Here is a 23,164-nt window from a genome sequence, read left to right as displayed (position 1 = left end):
CGGGAAGTGCAATGAGTGCACACATGTCACGTGAACAGCACTTAGGGAGCACTGAGTTCAGGGGGTAAAAAAAGAATAATCAGTCTGAGTCTGGCCTCCTTCCCCCTAAACTACCTTTATGTGTTGATTAAAATTTCACTATAACCCCGCAGCACATAAAAAAAATGTGCATGAACTTTTTTGCTGTATGGGCTTACCACCAGGCCAACCTTTTCTAACATTAGTATCTAGTAGGAACAGTCAGTGACGGAGCACCATTCCGTTATTGTTAACAAACATCATCTCACGCTTGATTCACTTTTTTTGGCTGACAATTTTGCTTAATTTGTCTAATGTAAGTAAGTTGTGCAAAGTTAAAAGGTTGTATATGACTATTGATAACTTGCCTCACTACCACAAAGCAGCAGAGTACGTATGATGAATATTTCTATTTGATAACTAATAAAAATTGTAGATGTATATTAGATAATTAATAAACTATTGTAGATGTCTATTAGATAATTAATAAACTATTGTAGATGTCTACTGTCAATTTCATTACTTGATGTTATTAAATGTCTACCAATATTGTTGTGAAAGAGATCTGCATGTGGAGGACCATGATGTGCGTCAAAAGTGGATGAAATACATAAACTGAGATGGCTTCACAGCAAACAAGAATACTGTGGTACGTTTGGCTTTGATTGTTCTATCTGTTAATGCCACATGTTGCCCGCAGAGGGTGTAAACATATGACATAACAGCGCTAGCTAAGATGCTAACATTATTAGCCACAGGCGAAAACACAGCTGAAGCTTTCATGTCGTAGTGTTTTCAAGTGAAAATATGATTTTACAAGACTGAAGCTCTGTTTTTACTGCTTTGTATGGTCTGTAATTAAGTTACTGTAGTTTATTTCTGTGCATTGGCTTAACTGTTTGTCCTTGTTGCTTTTCTTTTGGTAAAAAAACATCTGCTAGATGATGGGTAAATGTACTCAACCAATTGGTTTTTTGATTATTCTGTGATTGGTGTTATTAAATAATTAAACTAGTATGTTAAATAGACAAATCTTCATTCTTGCAAAAAAAACAAAAAATCCACATAGTTCTTCAATTACAACAGGAGACTAAACTAGGATTAATAAATAGGATGGTAAAATGGAATTGTGCATGTGCAAAGTATTTCAGAAGTATTTACAACAACCAATGTATGTATATTTATGTTTCACTCTAAGGTGTGTGGGATACATTTTCCTGACGGACAACCCACAAGAGAAAATCCATATCCTGTGTTGTTCATGGGCTATGATTGTCGTGTAAGTAGGTCTCTTGGCAGAGCCATATTATTGCATCACATTGTTAGTTTAAATATGCTTCATTCTCATGTTTTACTAATGCACAGCTCTTTTTTTTTCTTTAGGTAACTCCAGCTAGACCTCCACCCAAAAAAAGATGTCTTCAGCCACTACACCTGAACTCAGCTATTGAACCAATGGAAACAGATGTGGATGTTGGAAATTTGGAAAATTTGCCTCTGCAAACACGTGATGTTGGAATCCAGTGGCCAGATCACATGGACCACAACTACAGTTTCAGCTGCGGTAACAAGCCGATGAAGGACTGTGGCACTCAGACTGATCCAACGCCATCAGTGTCAGCGAAAAATTTAAATAACAAAGACTTTATATTTCATACAGGTTTATGTGCTGACAGTTTCTGGCTACTTTTGCGAGCCGTTCTGACTTTTTGCTCACAACCACTTAATACCAAATTGCCTGTCCATGAACAATTTTTGCTTGTTTTAATGAGACTCCATTTGGGTTTATTGTTCACTGACTTGGGTAAACAATTTGGAGTGAGTAGAACCACTGCATCTGAAATATTTACATTTTGGAGACCAATCCTTGCAAGGTTTATGAGGGAAAAGGTGATTGTTTGGTTGCCCAGGGATACGCTGAACAGAATCAGGACATTTAACAAAAATTATCCTAAAGCCACATGCATCATTGACTGCACTGAGGTCTTTGTACAAAGGCCAAAGAACTTAAGAAAAAGATCACAAACTTACAGCAATTACAAACATCATAACACATACAAACTCCTATACTGTATAGCCCCCAATGGATATGTTATGTTTGTATCAAAACTTTTTGGTGGAAGGGCCAGTGATAATTTTATCACAAAGAACAGTGGTTTTGTTCATCACCTGATCCCTGGTGATGAGATCTTGGCAGATCGTGGATTCACCATCAAGGATATTTTGCCTCCAGGTGTAAGTCTAGCTCTTCCTGCATTCACACGTGGACGTAAGGAGTTATCTGAACACGAGGTAACATCCACACGTCGCTTAGCAAATGTCAGAATTCACATTGAGCGAGCAATTCGAAGACTGAAAGGTTTTAAGATTTTATGTCATGTTATCTCTGGTAGGTTGCAAAGTGTTGATGAGATTGTAAGTATTTGTGCAGGGCTATGTAATTTGCAGCCTCTGTTAATCCGTAACAGTACTGAATAAAAAAAGGAAACACCTGAAGTATGAGTGAGTGTGTGTGATGTGGTTATTAATTTTGAGGCAAAGGAAGGTCACAGTATACGAAATATTACTTTTTATTTGAACAAAAAGTTCAACAAAGCAACCATTTGTTTCAAACAACAATGTAGAAGGTTGTACATGTTTAAATTGTGAAGAAATGTCAAACTCTTGATGCGTAGTAAGTTACCGTAGCAATGCAGTGTGGATAACATGTAATGTTTTAAACAATGAACAAATACTTAACTCTTGATGTGTGTATTACTCCTTTTGTCATATGCTCATTAATCATATTACTAACTACTTAAGCCCACAAATTTTCATAACCCCATGTTCAATTCTTGTTGCTACTGCTGGCAGCAGATACTGAAAGTACACACTCTTAAGGTGGCAGATTTTGGTACACGCCTTAAAACATTATCTTGTCATTAAATTACCTGCATCAGTCAATTTTGGCCACTGCCTGACGTCATCTACCTAATCTTCCCTTTCCTTTGCCATTGTTTATCTACCTGTCACCTGTGATATTCACGTGAGAGATGCTTTCATTGAAAATCCAATAGAGGGCAGCGGTAAGTCACAGTCCACAGCCACGCAGTAATGGCGATAGCCAATATGGCGGCGCCCGTAGATTTCGCGGCGGATTTGTGTATAGATGTCTCCTCTTTCTGTTCTGTTTCTACGGCACCAGTGTAGCTACAAAGCAGCTGTCAGCTCACGTCTGCCCCCTGCTGGTGAGGCATGCCTCACCTGAAGCCGTTTCTGCAGGCCTATAGCAGTGCTTCCAGGGCACGTCTCTGTATTGAGTCCTACCATCAGACATGAGGCACAGCACTTCAGAGCCTCACCCGCAGATTCAGCTCCGTCTGAGATCGCGCAACACTCAAATTTGGTGATTTTAACCTCAGAAACGGTGGGAAATTATGGAAGCGATTCTGTAGCATAAATAAAAAGCAAAGTCAAAACCAGAAATGCTTTTTCATTTTCAAAATGAAGCTGCATTTTTTGACTCAAAAATAAAATGAAAAAGCCATATTTCAAAATGCTTTTTCATTTCCTTCCTCAACACTGCTTATTCTGTCACTTAATTAAAATGATAAAGAAAATGATATTTGACATTTAATTTTCAAAATGTTCTCTGGTAAATGTGTAGCAAAATTCATTTAGAAATGTCTAATTTGATAATTGAATGGATTAACAGATATGCTTTTTAAATTTCAAAATGTAACTGCATCAAATGACTCAAAATTAAAATGATAAAGCAATATTTCAAAATGCTTTTTCATTTTATACTTAAAACCGCTTATTCTGTGTCATAATTAAAACGAAAATGCAAAGAGGGGATTGCATTTGCCTTTTCAAATCCACCCTGGCAAACTTGTAGCAATATTCATTTAGGAAAAGCATTAGCAATTAATTAATTTTTCAATGAATAGAACTCTCTCCAAAATATACAAACTTTTATGTAATTTAGATAACAATATTGCCCTTCCAACAAAAAAATGGCATGCAGATTTGAGCATCAGCACAGATGAAAGCTTCTGGTCAGAACTCTGTCTAAACACCTTTAAACTGACAAAAAGTCTAATCCATCTCAAAACTCTTCACATAATTTACTACACTGGACAGAGGATGTTCAAGATGGGTCTCAGTAACTCAGACATTTGCGAGCACTGTGATAATAATCTACCCGACAGCTACATGCATGCACTATGGTTCTGTACACCTGTCCAGGCCCTCTGGCAGCAGGTATGTGCCGATCTATCAGTCTGGCTTGAGGTTTCAATCACTGCCTCACCGTCACTTTGTGTGCTTGGTGACATGAGTGCCATCGATATAGAAGAAGGATTAGCATCTATCATTTTCATAACTCTTTGTATTGCCAAAAAAACTATTTTAATAAATTGGAAAAACAAGAAAAATATAAACATAAGTCAACACAGAAATCTGCTGTTTGATCATATCAGCTTGGAAAAAATGTCAGCCCAAAGCTCAAGTAACTTTGAAAGAATTCAGTCTCTCTGGTCTCCTGTGGTTGACTCCATGACTTAGGGGGTGGGGGGCTTGGTCGTCGCTGCTCCTTGCCCTTCTGCCGTGGTTTGGGGTGGGGGTCGGGGCCCCGGTGCCTGGCGGGGGCGGTGGGGGCTCCGTTGGTCGGGGGTCGGGTCCGGTGCCTTTTGAGTTTGTCCAGCTCAGTCCTGCTTTTCTATAAACAGGCATTTTATTACTTTGACAAGTTTAATATTTAACTGTCTAATGTGTCATATTCTCTGTGCATAAGAGTTAATGTGTCTAGCTATGATTAAAACTAACATTTAAATCAGGGGTGTTAAATATTCGGCCCGCCAGATGGTTTAATCCGGCCCAGTCATGAAGAGTAAAAGTCATAAGATTGTTTAAAGAAAAAAAAGCATATTTCCAGTCCATTCCTGTGGGGAGTTATGATTTTTTTAAAGAAATAACATAAATGCGCAATTCCACCAGTAGGAGGATGGAAAGAAAAGCAAAACAGGTGAAAGAATATATTTGCATGTGTCAAAAGCGAAACCTAACAGCTCAGATGCAGTTTGGTTCCCTGCGAGCCGCACCGCTGTCACGTTGCTGTGACAATGATCAGAAGTGACACAATAATGACCAAAATGTTGTCAAGAAGAAAAATAGGTTGAAATGAGGTGCTGAGCTTTCCAGGAAAACTGGAAAGAGTTTTATTTGTTCACGGAGCTGAATGCAAAACCTGCATGCTTGGTATGTCATCAACAGGTGCTCAACGAATATAACATGCAGCACAGCTATGAGACTCACCGTAAAAACACGTTTCACCATTTGCAGTTCAGAAAAGAGAAGATTTACCAACTATTAGCTGGACTGACAAAATACCAGTCTGCATTTACTGCAGCTGTGACATCAGTGATGGAGCAGTGACAGACACCTAACTGCAGAAAAGTTGGCGCAAACATCCAAACCATTTTCAGATGGTGAACTTATTAAAAATTGCTGAAGGCTGCAAAAGTGTTGCACACCTAAAAGCAGTCAACCATTGCCAACACGAGTCTGTCAAGGATTACGATTACAGATACAACATCTCTGAGAACACTTGGGCGGCCAAATGAAGGAATCCAGGCATTCATTGTATTTCATATAGCATTGTCGCTGTTGATGAAAGCACCAACATCACAGATGAAGTACAGAATAAAGGTTACAGACCAAAGGGTCTAAACTTTAGGTCTGTACTTTATATCCAACTGTGCATATTTATTAGAAGTGTTAAAGAGAATGTCACAGCTGAGTTTTTTGAGTTGATGGACACAACAACAGCTGATCCAGGTAGTCAGTAGGAGGTTTATGTGGGACATAAGGCAAAAACCGCAGGACGCCGGCCCCCAAGGACAGCAGTTTGGTTTTCTACTGTTGGCCTTTGCTTTTTCAGCAAGGGGTCCACCAAAAACTCTCTGATAGAATTCTTTGGTCATTCATGTGGCTGTAATTGAAATACAGTTTAAAACCATTTGGTGTTTTTAAAGAAACAGTTTATTTGCACATAATTGTAAACATATGTGCTGCCAGAGCTGATCTTTTTTCTAGGCCGTGTGGACCTGGAGGAAGGGTTAAAGTTAGGATTATGGTTACAGTTGGGGTTTAACCACCAATTGGTTCCTTGACCGCGACTGTCTCTGCTGCTCACCACTCCTCCAGGGGATGGAACAAATGTGGAGACCACATTTCACTCACCTATGACTGTGACAGATAATGGGACTGTGAGGAAACTGCGAACAGAGACACTCAGAAAAGGGCTTGGTATATATACCTGGCATTTATATATTCAGAAGATGGTCTGAGGATCTATGGTGTGAAAAACCCACCCACATACTGTTGCAGGCTGGATACTTGAAGGTCATAAAGCTTCAAGTGTCAGATCTCTCTGATGTTCCCACAGACATTTGCCAGAGCACAAACACCAGAACACACAAAAAGTAAAAAAGGGAGGATGAGGAGAAACTGTGAGGACAATAGCTTGGTTGTGCTGTGTTAGGATGTAATATAATTTTGAGATGATAATACCTACTCAGTGAATTAAGTTTAAACCATAAGTGTAATAAAAGGTATAGGTAAATGTAATAATAGTAAAAAGGGAGTTTCTAACTATTCTATTTCTAATTATTCCTAACAGGGACACAGCTGCCCTGGGGCACATTGACAGAGGCGTGGCTGCCAGTTCACACCTGGGACATTAATGCACAATCATACCAGTGGAACAAAACACGAGGCAGGGAGGGTGAAGTGTCTTGCCCAAGGATACAACAACGGTTGACTGGGGGGGGGTTACTTTTATAAGTAACATAATCTGCATATATTTATATAACTGATCTGCATTTGCCATGTTGATTTCCGAAATAGTTATTTTTACATAATAATTATGTTATTCATCTTTGTCATGTGCTTTATTGATACTTCACGATTCTTAATCCTGTCTGATAAAAGTTATGAACCGGATAATGATAAATCACGTAATAAAATGGTTATAGTATAACGGGGTGGGATTATATAAGTTCGCTTCCTTCCACTCCCTTTCAAGCAATATTTATCAATGTTTAATTATCCTAAGTTTGATTAGTTTATGAATGTATAACTGATGATTGTATTGCTTTTGTGTATTATTTCTATTTGATTCCTTGAAATAAACCATTTCAAATCAAAAATTTCAAATTAAATCAAACACGATTTGCAGTCAATAAGATGCAGAATACAAAACCTGATGTAAAAGCAGTCTGATCGTTGGCCAATGGGCTTCTTTAAGTGTAATACTTTACTTTTACTTAACAGAAACACAAACAGATCTTTTGTGAGACGCAGGAAATTTTTCCGGTAACAAGTTTTATAATAATAATAATAATAATACTAATAATAATTGGCGGCTCCGCTGCCAAACACAGGCGCCCACCTACCACCAGAGGCAAGGTGGGGTTCAGTGTCTTGCCCAAGGACACTTCGACTCATGGGCGTGCAAGGCAGGAATTGAACCTGCAATCTTACGATCATGGGTCGACCGCCCTGCCGCTGCACCACGGCCGCCCAAAAATAGAAAACAACACTTTAGAAATGCAACACTCAATGACTATGGAGACAGATTTTGTATTTATTTTACCCAAATATGAGAACTTGACTGTTTTCCTGTCATAAAGTGAACTGATGGCTGAAAATTAACATGTGAGCAGTGTTAGTTTTAGCATCAAGGAGAACAGCATTCACAGAAAGCAGTCTGTAGTTTAAACACATTTAGGGTTACCTTCATGATGAATCATCACATGTGGGATGTGGTCACACATTGATATTAAAGTCTGAAAATAGCTGTTTTTGAAACAAATCCCAATCTTATGAAACCCAGCCATCCCTGAAGAGAAATTGACAATTGGAGGCTACAGATGAAGAAACCTAACCAGGAATTCTTTAACATTAGAGAAATGACCGACAAGCAGAAAAGCTTCAGATGATCAGCAGGATTTACAGTGCTGATGGAAGCCCATCATCGTGGAATGATGGATGGGTTCTACAGGAAGGAGTCTGAAAGCTGTCCATCTGTATTGACTCAACAATGCTCATGATCACAACACAGCTGTAAACAGGTGACAGACTTTCACTTCTCCCTTAAGGCTGATGTGGACAGCAAAGTCACTCAAGTTAGATCAGGTTATCATAAAACTATATGCTTTGTTTCACAATCAAGTCAGTTTCAATTCACTGTCATGTAAAATAATTCAACATTTCCCACATATATAAACATATTTACACTTTTGCTCCAAATTGTTTTTTGACCTCTGTATTAAGTTTTATATATTTTATATTAGGGGCTGAAGCAAAAGATACTCTGGTTTCGTAAATGTGATCGGAAATCCCAAGATGCTCACAATAAAGACCATAAAGGCATTATGGATTTTCCAAAAACAGGATTGTGGTGGCAGTAGGATTTGCTACAATGTAACAGTAAAAAAGCACACACTATCACACACAAATCACACAACAAAGATGAGTTGTTTGACTTAAAACAAATATCTGTAATCTACGGAGCCCGTGTCCTGACATTAAGATATTAAAATATATCTCGTTCCCACAGATTATTATCTTGTTCGCATGAAATACTATTCCGTTCCCACAAGATACTATTGCGTTCCCTCGAAATGATTAACTCGTGAGAACGCAATAATTATTTTGTTCGAACGAAATAATTAGTCACGTCATAAATCATTCACGCGGATATGCTCTCTGTACGCCGGCAAAAGCCGCTTTCAACGGTAACTTCCGTTACCGTGACCCACATTCGTTCAAAAAAGGAACATGGAAAACAAAAATCACAAAATCACATGGCTGCAAAGCATGTTGGGAAACATGACGTACTGCTATTGTTGTCATGCTACGAGCTAAAGGTAAGTGCATTAGGCGAAGCAGCCAGCTTAATATGATATTTTTCAGATTTTCATCGAGACAATAACAGATCGACCATTCTTGCTTTTATTTTTACCCCTATTGAATGCTCACAGAGACACGGACGTAGCGGCAGGAAGCGGCTTTTGCAGCAAGATGACGGAGGGCGTACCATCAGGATGATGTGAATGAACGTGAATACGATGGATGCTTTTGTGCTTTTTTAAATAAATGAATCTGTTCTCTAAACATCCTCTGTGTCTTCAATGCAATGTAATGAGACACACACAGACAGAAATGTGAAGGTATCTGCTGTAAATCTATGATGTAAATTAATAACAGGATAAATGATCGGCTAGTCAGTTAGCATGTAGCTTAATAGCCTTCAAATGTACAGCGACTGACTGCTAAAGTTAATAACAGACAATATTATTATTCCTATTAAACTACAATATCAGCTGTCTGTCTGTCAACCGACCAGCCAGTTGTCCAAATTCCGGCATACATCAGAGAGCTCTGCGGCGGCACTAGTAGTAGCCTAGCAGGAGCTATCGTATGACAAAGCAGCCTAGTTATCATAAATCTTTTGATATTTTTCTTATATTCATTGAGACAGTATTAAAGTGATCATTGTTGTTTTAATGTTTCTTTTTTGAACGAATGTGGGTCACAGAGACACGGAAGTTACCGCTGAAAGCGGCTTTTGCCGGCGTACAGAGAGCATATCCGCGTGAATGATTTATGACGTCAATAATTATTGCGTTCGAACGGATTAGTTATTGCGTTCGCACGAGTTAATCATTTCGAGGGGAACGGAATAGTATTTTGAGGGAACGGACTAGTATCTTGTGGGAACGCAATAGTATTTTGTGCAAACGAGATAATAATCTGTGGGAACAAGATATATTTTAATATCTTAATGTCAGGACATGGGCTCCGTAGTAATCTGAAAGCCAAGAAAACATAAAAACTCAAGCAGGGTGGCTGATCTGGGATTTTTTTCTCTGAAGATACAGGACTTGGACCCTCTACAGGCTTTTCCTATTCCTCTGACTTTCACAGGATCTGCATGTCACAAACATCCAGACTGTGGTTTAATGTAGAGTAACAGCAGAGTACAGAGGAGGTGAAGCATCATCTGTGTTGGTGGAGTTCACATCAAGCTAAACAGATGAGTAAATGTCATTTTCTATGTGACCACAAGGGGCGCTGCTGGGTGAAGTGGAGTTGGGGAATTGGATCATAGAGTATTCAGTGGAGGAGTCTTCAACCTGAAAAAAACAAACAAACTATAACGTCAAATCATAGATGTTTTTCATACAGAGTTGCCCACAGACAGCTTCTCTTCATCTTTGTCCAACACAGGTCTGATCTCCATCAGTTAATCCAGAATGGAGGTCTTTTACAGTTTTTTTTCACTTACATTGCCCTGAGGATAGTCGAAGACACTGTACACATGTTTGCCGTCAGATTTCTTTCCTTTCTTATATTTTACGTTAGAGTACACTGTAGATATTACCAAAGGAGGCGACATGTTCTCCCTGATCTCCTCGTACTCCTGGTTGGGCTGCAGAACAAATAGATTTTGTATTTCTTATTTGGATTCATCATTGAGGTATGAATGAGAATGACAGATTCAGACTCACCAGAGTGACGTTAGAACACTGTGTTTCTGAAGAAGGAGCTGAAAGATTTGAAATTTAGAAATTTAAATGCTAAAACAGAAAAATCAGTGGCGTCAATTCAACTTTCATGGAGTTAAAAGTATCTATAGATCCACTCTGAGACTGATTTAAAACAAAAAATTTCAATGTGTTTAATATTTTACACCAGGGATTAGTTGGAACATGACTTTAGTTGAATTCTAACTCAAAGAGCTTTGGATTTTTATAACACCAGTGTTAAGGTCATACATTAACACTACCAGAGATTTATTTTTAACAGTGAATGAAGGTAAAATTATTTTAACACTGTTAATAGTAAATGTAATCCTACATACAGGTGTGTCTGTGTGTGAGTCCCAAATACACACAGTGCTTTCTTACCCTGGCAACAACCCCTAATCACCAGGAATGATGTAAGGTTCAGTGCATTGATTGCTGTCTCTTCAAAGCCACTTTGGTGCATGGGTGCATAAGGTTGGAACCGAACCTGCGATCCTCTACAGAGATTGCTCTACCTCTGCACCACAGCCTCCCCAGAAGATGGAAATTGAACTGAGCTATGTGTGAACCACGTGCACCACATAAAGATTGTTTTCCAAATGTTACCCAAAGACAAAGTGGTAGTATTTATGTTATTTCTTTACAAATTTCATTAGAAAATTATTTGCAATACGGCCTGTCTCAGAGCAATTCTCTAAATGGCGCAGCAGCTTTTCTTTTTAATTACAATGTTTGCACAGCTTTTTAGGTGCAAGAAACAAAAAAAAAAACTACGCTTAAGAAAAATAAATGACAAGCCAGCCAGTCACAGCTACAAATTCTAAGCAGACCTTTGTTTGATGAAATATCATATTTATACAATTCAACATTATTTGGGAGGGGGAAAGCCAAAATCCCAACAGCTAAACTATTAGCTTAAAACACATTTAAACATCTACTGTTGTATGTCTCAGAATGTTTTCCAACATAGAACTAGACAGACTGCATTCTTGGATAAAATAATTTCTGCAGATTAAATTATATATTTTATGATAGCATATAACGTATAAAAGCTAGCTTTAACAGTGGCCTTACTGTGTGACTGAGCCTCAGGTTTCTGAGTCGTACCCCGCTCCAACAAGTGTCCCCCTTTTTTCTGACTTCTGTGTCTGAAGCCACACCTCCATCCATTTGCTGTACCGAGGACTTCACCCCGCTCCTCTCTTCTACCTGCGGATCAAACTCCTCATCCCAGTAAGCCTGGTTTTGCTCAGACTAATCAATATCATTTCCCATCACTAACCCTCTCCTGTCTTCTCAGCATTGGCTGTATTTTACATGACATGGGCTCCTTCAAGTCACAGAATAAAATGAATATGGTTTCTTGCACTCCTGGGTTTGTCCTATTTTGGATCCCAGAAACAATTCATGACAAAGAGACCTTCACAGCTTTGTGGTGACTGACTCCAGCTCTTCCTCCTTCCTGCCTTCATATCTGATGAAAATATTGCATTCTACTTCTGGGTCTGCTGCATTTTTTAGACAGAACAAGACTGAACGGTCAATGTTTTGCAAAGGAGATCAAATATTCTGGACGCAACGTTTTTAACTCAATCATATGATGTAAACTTAAATAAAATAACCAAACAACTGCCATAAATACAATAAGGTTATGAGTTTAAGGTGCTAAAAACTTATTTCATATCACTGTCCTAGTAAGTCTGCAAAATATGAAATAATTGTAGTCAATGGAACATTGTCATATTCTTATCATGAATGTTTGGTCTGACTCTGCAGTAGACACTTGGAGCAAAAATATAATGTCACCAGACCTATGAACCTGTTTTCCTATATTCTCTAAATCAGTGGCCCCCAACCGTTTTAACCCCACGGACTGGTATGACGTCACACATAGTTTTCACGGACCGGTCCTGATATTGTAGGCAGATGATTATTGTCGCTACGCTACGATGAAGGAGGTACAGAGTTGTGACAAAACAGATCTTTAGCTTTTATTTTGACATGCGTAACATTGTAAATCGCATAGGTGAGGTCTACCTCTCCCCTTCCCACACTCATGGTGCACAAAAGAAGTACTGTCTATTTAATGTAGCTTTCTAGTTTCTGGAAGTCAAAGGCTCCTCTTCTGTGTCTTCGCTGGGAGCCTCCCCTTGGCAAAGAAACTGTCCAGAGATGCTTTTTTTTACTCATTTTGCTAGTTCCTGGGTTTTATTTTAGCGGTAACCTATCACGTAACCGAGAAGAGCGCCTCGACATGCGTCAAAAGTGACATTGATGGATATAACAGAGAATGGGGCAATTCCTCAAAATAAACATCTTTCAGATTCTGAAATAAATAAAACAGAAGCAATGTAAGTTATTTATTCTTTCTCTGCCGCCCAGAACCAAATGATCTACGGGGCGGTACCAGTCCACGGCCTGGGAGTTGGGGACCGCTGCTCTAAATAATTTTGACACATTCAACATTTGCAGAATCCTAATCATTCATTATACAGTAATAACGTATTAGCAATCTGAAACCCTCAAGAAGGACTTTAACACCCTCATCCACTCCATCAAGCAGTTGGACAAACAATGCATCATCTCCAGTCTGCTTCCATCTCCCCGCTTTGGAGACATTAAAATCAACCGTCTGCAACAACTTCACATCTGGTTAAAAAGATGGCGCCGCTGGGTCAGGTGTGCTGCCGGTCTACTGCTCTGTTTGAAAGTGTAGAAAAAGCCAATGAGCTGAACACCTTTTTTAATAGGTTTGACAATTCACCCCCCACTTCCAATGCCAGCCCGGTCCATGCTACACCCATCACAGTGCCCTTCCCACTGCATGTCCTCATCCCTCAGCCAGAGGAGGGCCCGGGTGCTCAGGGTGCTGCTTCATCATTAATCAGCCATGATCTCTCTCTTCCCATGTCCTCTACATGTGATCCGCACCCTCCACCTGCAGAATGTGCCCCCCACCACATCACAGAGCATCAGGTGAGGTGGGAACTACAGAGACTGAACACTAGGAAAGCAGCAGTTCCAGACAGAGTATGTCCCAAGCTGTTGAAAACGTGTGCAAATGAGCTTGGGTCTCCTCTTCAGCACCTTTTCAACCTAAGCCTAAATGTAGGACATGTTCCATCTCTCTGGAAGACCTTGTGCATTGTTCCTCTCCCCAAGGTCAAGCACCCTAAGGAAAACAAGGACTATCGGCCTGTAGCACTGACCTCACATGTGATGAAGACCTTTGAGAGGTTAGTGCTTCAGGAGCTGAAGCCACAGGTGCAGCACGTCCAAGATCCACTGCAGTTCGCATACATGGAGAGAGTAGGGGTAGAGGACGCAATCCTCAACTTGCTACACCGCACCTTTTCTCACCTGGATGAAGGAGGCGGCGCTGTGAGAATGCTTTTCTTTGATTTCTCTTGTGCCTTTAACACCATACAACCTCAGCTGCAGGAGAAGCTCACCAGGATGACTGTGCAACCATTCTTGGTGTCTTGGATCATGGACTATTTGACCAACAGGCAGCAATATGTTCGCATGGGGGGGGGGGGGGGTCTGTCTCCAGTACCCTCAGCTGCAGTGTAGGGGCACCACAGGGGACTGTACTGTCTCCTCTTCTTTTCACGCTGTATACGTCCAAGTTCCGCTATAACACCTCAACTTGCCACATGCAGAAGTTCTCGGACGATACAGCTATTGTGGCATACATCAAAGGAGAAGAAGAGAGGGAGTACAGGCGGCTGGCGGATGACTTTGTGGCCTGGTGTGGGGAGAATCAGCTGCAGCTGAACATCCAGAAGACCAAGGAGATGGTTCTGGATTTCAGAAGGAAAGCCCGAACTCCTCAGCCCGTGCACAAAGAGGGAGAAAGTGTGGAAATGGTACAGACTTACAAGTACCTGGGGGTTGTGCTGGACCACAAGCTGGACTGGACTACCAACACGGACCAGCTTTACAAGAAGACCCAATCCAGGCTGTACTTTCTGCGGAGGCTGCGCTCCTTTAACATCTGCACAAAACTGCTCCACATGTTTTATCAGTCAGTGGTGGAAAGTGCTCTCCTGTATGCTGCTGTGTGCTGGTGCAATACCAGCAAGAAGAACATCTCCAGGCTCAACAAGATCATCAAGAAGGCGAGCTCTGTGGTGGGACTGAAGCTGAATCTTGTGGAGGAGGTGGCAGAATAAAAAACTCTGACCAGGTTCAGGGCCATCATGAGGAATCCCTCACATCCCCTGCATGAGGCCTTCACCAACAGGAAGAGTACGTTCAGCAACAGACTGCTGTCCCAGCGCTGCTCAACAGAAAGACTGAAGAAGTATTTTGTTCCTCGTGCCATCAGGCAATACAATTCTCTGGCAGGGCATCTTAGAAGCAATTTCTTGTAATTCTTTTTTTTTATTGACTTATTTTATTTCATTTTCCTACCCACTGTTTTTAAATTATTAATCTTTTTATTTATTAATTTATATTTATTATTTTTACTATTTTTATTGTTTTTAATGTGTGTATGTGTTTTATGAGTGTGAGCAGATGGCCATTTTAAAATATCCTCAGGGATTATTAAAGACCTATTCTATTCTATTCTATTCTATTCTATTCTATTCTATTCTATTCTATTCTATTCTATTCTAAAAGGACACAGCATTTCTTATAATATTCCACATGTTGATAATTTCACCACCTTCTTCAATAGACCAAATCTCTTTAAACCAGACGGCATCCACCCAAACCAAAAAGGATCTCAACATCTATGAACATTGAACTCACACTCAGCTCTATTAAACTGCTCACTGACTGACTGGATCACCCACCCTCAGTTAAAACCACATCTATCACACAACACATCCCAGTTCGCATAACAAGCAGATCTCACAAACACCCCCAGCTCAGATCCACCAGCCCCACAGTTAGATATCTCCATCACATTCACACATCACCAAACAAAAAAGATTGAACAAATCCATCTGCACTTAAACACGGCCTTAAAGTTTCTGTTTTAAACAGTCGCTCTCTTTCAAATAACTATTTTATTGTGAATGAGCTCATTTTATATAACAACATAGATGGCCTTTTTTAACTGAGCCCTGGCTTGGTACTGATGCTCCTGTTATTCTCACTGAGGCTTCCCCATTAAATTTTAACTTTTTATTTTCTACCAGGGAGGATAAAAAAGGCGGTGGCACTGCATCGATTGCTTGTGACTCATTTGTAACAAAAACAATTACGCTAAATAGCTACTCCTTATTTGAGCATCATGCATTTTCTTTTAACAGCCTATTTTGTGTGTTACTGTTTACGGACCACCAAAGTGTCCCTCCTGTTTTATCCAAGAATTTTCTGATTTGTTATCATTTATACACTGTAAATATAGTAGAGTTCTAATAACTGGTGATTTTAACCTACATGTGGATAAAGATAGTGATGCACTTGTAAATGAGTTTCTTAACCCTTTGCATTGCGTGGATTTTACACAGCTTGTCACACAGCCTACCCACAGCAGGGGACGCACTCTAGACTTGGTTATAACCTATGGCCTGTCCTGTAGTGTGTCCTCTGTTGTTGACATGGCTGTGTCAGATCACTATAGTATTTTTTAACATCACCAGTTTTACTCGACAGGAAGCTCCAGTGAGAACTGTGAGGAAACGATACATAACTTCTGATGTGGCTGCAAATTCTATCAACATTTGACATCAAACTCCCGCTCATATTTTACCTGCATCATGTGATTTTATGGTTGAACATTTTAATAACAAACTGCAGTCAGCCATTGATGTCGTAGGTCCAATTAAAACCAAAACGTTGAAAACTAAAGCTACAGCACCCTGGGGGAACGAACCAATCAGAGCCATGAAACATGAATGCAGGAGAGCGGAGAGGAGGTCGAGAAAAACGAAATTAACTGTACATGACAGAATTTTCAAAGAAAAGCAAATGATGTACAACCATGCAATAAAAAAAGCTAGAACCCTCCACTTCTTTAACTTAATCTCACAAAACAAAACAACCCTAAATTTCTCTTCAAAACAATTGACACTCTAACTAATAAAGATTCTCATGGGTCCTCCATAGCACCATCAGATGATACATGTGAGAGTTTTGCAGACCACTTCAGGAGTAAAATCAATGCTATTACGTGTAGTCTTTTTAACTCAAAAGTGTGTTGTTTTTAATGAATCTATAGCATTGTATTCATCGGAGGAAACACTGGAAAGTTTTGTGCTTGTTGATTCTGTGGCACTTGGCCGAGTATTCTCCCAGTTAAAGCCAACCACCTGCCTTTTAGACCCAATCCCCCATGTTGTTAAAAACATTTTACGACTTCTTTGAGTCTGAGCTTTTAAATATAGTAAATTACTCTCTTCAGACGGGTGTCTTCCCTGCTGCCTTTAAAACAGCAGTGGTGAGGCCACTTCTGAAGAACAATAATTTAGATCCAAACTATCGTCCAATATCCAACTTACCATTTTTAAGTAAAATGATTGAAAAACTGTTTAATCCAATTCAATTAATTTTTTAATAGAAATAACATTCTTGAAAATGTTCAGTCTGCTTTATGGACAAACAACAGCACAGAGACGGCCCTTGTCAAAATAGTAAATGACATTAGATGCAACTTAGACTCTCAGAAACTTTCAGTCCTGGTACTACTGGATCTGACTGCTGCATTAGACACATTAGATCACAGTATTTTACTCAACAGGCTGAGAGGTTTGGGCATCTCTGGTAGCATTATGAAGTGGTTTTATTCCTATCTCACAGTTCGAAGATTTTATGTAAGTATGGATATATGGTCTTCAACGATTTTTGAAGTCAACTGTGGGGTTCCCCAAGGTTTAATTTTAGGCCCACTACTTTTTCTCCTGTCTCCTGATGACGGTCAACATACTCTTAAAATGCATTTTAGACATTAATAATGGATGGCAGACAACTTCCTACACCTCAACCAGGACAAAACAGAGGTTTTAGTGATCGGCTCTGAAGACAAGAGAGAGATAGTTTTGTTTAAATTATGAAAATTACAAAACTTCCCAGTGTGTGAGAAACATGGGTGTTATTTTTGACTCTGAGATGAATTTCATCCCACAAATTAAAAATATCACGAAAACAGGATTTTATCATCTAAAAAATATTGCCACCCACCCATTTATCTCTCTTGCCAACACAGAGGTGCTAATTAATGCATGCTTTTATTTCCAGTAGACTAGATTATTGTAATGCCCTGCTCTATGGTCTCCCCAGAAGAACGATATAGAACCTTCAACTTCGGCAAAATTCAGCCACACATGTGCTGACAAAGACCAGGGGGCAGGAACACATTACACCCATTTTAAAATTGCTCCATTGGTTCCCTGTGCAATTCAGAATTGATTTTAAAGTTCTTTTATTGGTTTACAAATGTTTGTATGGTCTTGGCCCTTCATATTCATCTGATATGATTTTAAAGTATGAACTGAGGTCCTCTGAGACCGGCCTTTTGTTTATCCCAAAAGATAGGGAAAAAAAACATACGGCGAGGCCTCATTCAGTTTTTACGGACCTCGCCTGTGGAACAGCCTCCCAGAGAGCCTCAGGGCTGAAGAGACTGTTCATGTTTTAAACCTACCTTTTTAATCTTGCTTTTAATTGAAGTTATTTATTTTATTTTTTATAGTAATTTATTGGATATTTTTATCAATTTGATATAATGTGTATGTGTATATAGCTATTTTTATTTATTTATTGTTTGTTTTTTAATCAATTAAATTTATTTTAATGTATTTAGTCACTTTTACAAAGTATATGTCTACTAAGGTTTATTTATGTACTTTTTTTATGTACTGTTCTTTTTTAATATATTTCATCATATATTTTACTCCTTTTACATTTTATCTGTAATTCCAGTTTTCCTCCGAGAGATCCTCCACATGATGATGGACACTTTTCAGTGAGCGGGGTCGCTGCGATGGGATCTCTCAGGTCAGGCTCTTTGTCTTGATCTGGGGGGTCCTGTGGTAGTGGACTCTGTGAACCTGGGTGGGGTATCACTGATGTGGACAATTCCCCAAAACATAATTTCCCCAACCTCAGCACAATGCCAGGTTTCTACCTTGCATCTTTTTGGAACTTTGGTTTGATTTGATTTAAGGTACAGCTGAGTTCTAATTTTGAGCTGAAAGTTAAAGATACAATTGGAAAAATTGAGAACAGCAGACTGAAAAATGTGAACACAAACACAGTAAAAGATATTGAGTAAATTCTAAAAACACAGCGAGAACCTTCTGGTTATGGAATATGATACCATAAAGATCAGAATTATTCTGCAGTAAATGAGCCAGTGTCATGTCTGGGAATCTCATCTCACCCTTTTTCTGCTTGAATCTCCGACTCCTGCAGAAAATCAGCAAAGCTACTGAAAACATGGAGATCAAGCCCACCAGAGTCAGACCCACATACAGCAGCAGACCTGCAGAACATGGAGACAAAGGTTGTAGTTCCACTCTTGGAGGTTGGAGGACCATCTCAGTCAATAAGTTTGATGCAGTTGAACACAGTCACACTTTGTAACTGGGTTGTCTTTGTTTGCACTTGTGGACATTTGTGTTCTCACAGTAAAGCATTTGTTTGTAGTTTCTCTGCAGATCTTCTTGTTTCATGTCTGGACTTCATTCAGGACAGTTTAGTACTTAGATTCCTGACATTAAGAATGAAAGACTGTTGGTGGAAAAACTGTCCTCTAGATGGCAGCACATTCATTTAAACTCAACAAGTATAGAGCAAAGTTATTGCATTGTCATAGCTGTATTACAAAACTGTATCAGATCAGTTTTTTTTGTTTTTTCATTATTTACCCAGAAAAAAAAAAACTATTTAGATCCACTAATCTCTTCTCAAAGGGAGTGCTGATCAAAAGGCAAAAGTTTCACACACCTATGACATTTAATTGAAATGCGTAAAAAAATAAAAATTAAATAATATTAAATAAAAGCAGATGCAGGTCCTTCATACTAACAACAAACTGTGACAAAAGTATAAGCTTTGAAAGTTGAATTGTTTTTTTTTTTACAGAAAGTTTAGGTTTTTTATTATCTGATCTTCTTCATTCACTAAATCATCTACAAATGGACACGCCATGCTGCTTCACCTCTCTGTAAACACACTAACCTTCAACTAAACCTGGTTATGTTCATAGCATGAGTTGCCATGGCAACTTGACCTACCCTGAAACATACCTCCATTTCTGGAACCGAAAACTGAGGTTATCAACTTCCTTAGCCTCAAAATTACCGTGGGAGCTAGCTTAACCCGCTTTCTGGAATACCCCCCTGGAGTACCCCCCAGGTCCACCCCAGCCTAGGGGTCCCACTCCCGAGGCGCCGACACCCCAGGCCCAGCACCACCCACCCCACACTCTCTTTACTTTTACTCTTCTGTTTGTTGGTGATTCTGTCATTGATTGATATTTATTTATGAACATATTAACCATTTTAACTGAACCACAAATATTGATGATTCTGCTGAGAGGGTACATTTCAATAAATAAAATGACTAAGAATAGCAGTGTCTAATATGTCACTTTTTTTACTTTGAACATCATTTAAAGAGGATTTTTCCATCAGATTTTTCTTATTAATAAATCATATGGTGATACATACTGAGCTCATGTGCAAAAAAGTGAAGTTCTTCATAAACGTTTGAATGTTCTTCTTTCACAAAAGCTGACGGTTAACAAAATAATGATAATAATAATTTTCTGATGTTCTTGTACCTGATCTGTCTTGATTTTTGGTTTGATGTGAAGATGATGTAGAGTTTAAACTCCTTGTTGTTGTTGCTGTTGTTGTTGCTGTTGTTGTTGTTGTTGTTGTTGTCATAATAGAGGAGATCTGTGTTGTAGGAGAAAGTTCTACAGTCCTGGTTGGAGCTGAAGTTACTGAAGCTGTAAAGAATTCAAAAGTGAGTCAGCACTTTTGTTTTACATTAGTTATTATTTATAAAGAACAGTTTAGGCATAATGAATGATTTTTTGCAAAGCAAATAAAAAGGGTTTTATATTTACATTAATTATAAAAAAGATTTATATAAAAAGACACACATTTTAACTGGGAAATATTTTCATGATTTTGAGGATCAAACTCACCTTCTGTAACGATTAATTTTAAGTTGTCTTCTGAATCTGGACTCCATCCTTCACATAACTTACATCTGTACCAACCTGAGTCTGACTTTGTGAGTTTAGTGATCGTCACATCTAAAATACTTGATCCAATAAGGTGATATTCATATTTAATGCTGTATCTTCCTCTCTGATCTTCATTACTAGTTGTGTCTATGAGAATGTTTCCTTCTTCACATGTTTCCTTACAGAGCAGCTTTCTGCTCCCTGAAAATTTAAGATAACATCTAACAGTGATGTCTTCTCCTTCACGTTTTGTGTAGATGTTGGTTTCTGCATCAACAAGAGAGTCTCTGTCCTGCAGAGCTGCTGAAAAGAGGAAGAGTCACAGTTAATGTCTTCCAGTAACACTGAACACTGAAGATGATGCATTTGAGGAAATCCATAGAAACGTGTAAAAGATGAAATCACAAGATTCTTGTTCACATTTTACTGATGACAGAAACAATGGAAAGAAGATGATCACTACAGACAGTTTAGAAAAGCCATCTTATCAACGTTGGCAAAAACAATTTTTTGTTTAGGAAAAAGATAGGCTATAAAAACCAATCATCAAAGCTGCAGTTGTTGATTTTAATCCCTGAACATGAAGTTGAATCCCAAAGATGAAGATCATGAAACAGAAACAACTGCAGAAAGACTGAAACAGTTCAGTTTAGTCTGTTCAATAAAGGACTAAACTGCAGCACTAAGAATGAAAAGGAGTGAAAGAAATCAATGAACTCACTCAGGAAGAGACAACAGATCAGACTCTGACAGACTCTCATGCTGCCTGATGGAGAATGATGGAGCTTTTCTTCTTTTACTGCTAAAACAGGAACTTCTCTGTTTCCTTAAAGCTGAAGCTCCTCCTCCAATTACATAACTCATATTTCATCATTCTAGCTCTCAGTAGATCGTGTCATTCTCGTCTTTTACTTTATGAATGATTGTTTGTAATTTGATGTGTCCCAGCAGTCTTTGCTATCCATTATTTCCCTGCATGTTCTGTAAATAAACAGATTTAAATTTCTCCATCATCACTGCAGCTTCAATCCTAAAATACTGTGGTTTCAAAAAACACTGAGCATTTTAACCACAGGAATCAAAGTCCTCTTTAAAAAGGAGATGTTTCCTCATCCCGTTAGTGTTTTCATAGTGTGGACAGAGGGGCGTCAGAAACCCTCATTGACTCTATTCTGTTGTCTGTAGACTGAAGGTTACTGAGAAAACAACAACTGTAAGATGTTTCACTTCCTTCTATGCAGACGTGCAATGATCTTAACTTTCTTTTTTCCCCTCACATCCTGACTGAAACGTCCAGCTGTGTGTTCATCTAAACTTCATCATCACCATAAATACAGAGGGTGTGTCTGCTGTGAAGAGTAAACCACTAAAGCAAAGAGGAAAGACACTGACAGTTCTTCAACAAAACAACTTTTGCACTGATATTGTGCAAAACATCTCATGATGTGACATTGGTCAAGACTGTCATGAAAAAACAAAACTGTAAACCCTGGCTACCAGGAGAAATACGTTCCCTGGGAGAAGGCATTTAAATCCTTGTCAGCATATAGTCTGACAAGGAAAAACCTGTCACAGGGGATCAGAGAGGCCAAGAGGTTGTACACACAAAAACTGAACAGCCACTTCGTGTGTGAGAAAGACTCACGTCAACTGTGCCAGGGGTTTTGGAATATCACAGACTATAAGCCCCCCGTCTCGACAATATACCAGAAAAACCGCTCTCTACCAGAAGAACTGAACAACTTCTATGCCCGGTTTGAAGTTAACAACTCCACCCAGGCACAGATGCTCCCGCTGTCTTCCAGTGACACAGCATTGCAGCTGTCAACCGCTGAGGTGAGGACGACCTTCACCATCAATCCACGAAAAGCGGCCGGAAAAAATCCCTGGACGGGTTCTAAAGCAATAGAGAGATTTCTTCACTGACATCTTTAACACCTCACTCAGGCAGGCATTTGTACCCACCTGCCTGAAAACTGCTGTTATTACTCCAGTCCCACCAAATAAGTCAAATCCAGCCTGCTCAAACGACTTTTGCCCCGTGGCCCTCACACCAATTGGGACCAAATGTCTGGTCCAAAAACACATTAAAGTGTGGATGCCATGCTTTGAACAACTTTGTCAAATAAAAAAGCCCTTTAAACGCTGATTCTATTGATACCAATAGTTAGCGTCGAAAAAAATCCGAAGCATATGAATAATAGACATCTTTCGAAGGAATCAGAGATTTGAATTTGCCGCTAAGAGCGCAGGCTGGAAGTGACCTCGATATGACCTGTGACGTCACGAAAGGCATTGACTTTCGCAGTTCCGCTTCGGACAGCATGTAAACAAAACAGGTAGTCTTCGTTTCTCTCGTGTTTAAATCTGTTAATCATCAACATGCCAAGTCGTTGTGTGGCAGCTGGATGTAGCAATA

The 23,164-nt window shown here is 39.3% G+C and overlaps 2 protein-coding genes across 7 annotated transcripts in view; one reads left to right on the top strand and one right to left on the bottom strand.

Annotated features, from left to right (window-relative positions):
• Nucleotides 1-621: 621 nt before the first annotated feature.
• LOC105354461 lies at nucleotides 622-3,454 on the top strand. 2 transcript variants are annotated; one of them, XM_023956976.1, is made up of 3 exons: nucleotides 622-667; nucleotides 1,217-1,297; nucleotides 1,402-3,454. In XM_023956976.1, the coding sequence occupies exons 2-3, from the start codon at nucleotides 1,280-1,282 to the stop codon at nucleotides 2,494-2,496; spliced, it is 1,113 nt and encodes a 370-aa protein (XP_023812744.1). In that variant the 5' UTR covers nucleotides 622-667; nucleotides 1,217-1,279; the 3' UTR covers nucleotides 2,497-3,454. The 2 variants fall into 2 exon arrangements, with proteins under 2 accessions (XP_023812744.1, XP_023812743.1); XM_023956975.1 differs by lacking the exon at nucleotides 622-667 and having other exon boundaries at nucleotides 1,123-1,297.
• Nucleotides 3,455-9,812: 6,358 nt separating this feature from the next.
• The window catches only part of LOC105354459, a 37,483-nt gene continuing 24,131 nt past the window's right edge, over nucleotides 9,813-23,164 (bottom strand). For 2 of the 5 annotated variants that reach the window (XM_023956974.1, XM_023956973.1), the window contains exons 3-8: nucleotides 20,704-20,778; nucleotides 20,332-20,502; nucleotides 18,928-19,029; nucleotides 10,575-10,612; nucleotides 10,352-10,495; nucleotides 9,813-10,199 (exon numbers count right to left, since the gene is read on the bottom strand). In XM_023956974.1, coding sequence (XP_023812742.1) covers nucleotides 10,092-10,199; nucleotides 10,352-10,495; nucleotides 10,575-10,612; nucleotides 18,928-19,029; nucleotides 20,332-20,502; nucleotides 20,704-20,778 — 638 coding nt within the window. In that variant the 3' untranslated portion in view covers nucleotides 9,813-10,091. Of the gene's footprint in view, nucleotides 10,200-10,351; nucleotides 10,496-10,574; nucleotides 10,613-18,927; nucleotides 19,030-20,331; nucleotides 20,503-20,703; nucleotides 21,049-21,466; nucleotides 21,735-23,164 lie in introns of those variants that run through there. The other 3 variants (XM_011477650.3, XM_011477651.3, XM_011477652.3) reach the window with 3 other exon arrangements.

The sequence above is a fragment of the Oryzias latipes genome, chromosome 7 (genome assembly GCF_002234675.1).
Source record: "Oryzias latipes chromosome 7, ASM223467v1".
Lineage (NCBI taxonomy): Eukaryota > Metazoa > Chordata > Actinopteri > Beloniformes > Adrianichthyidae > Oryzias > Oryzias latipes.
This window is presented reverse-complemented; position numbering and strand designations above follow the sequence as displayed.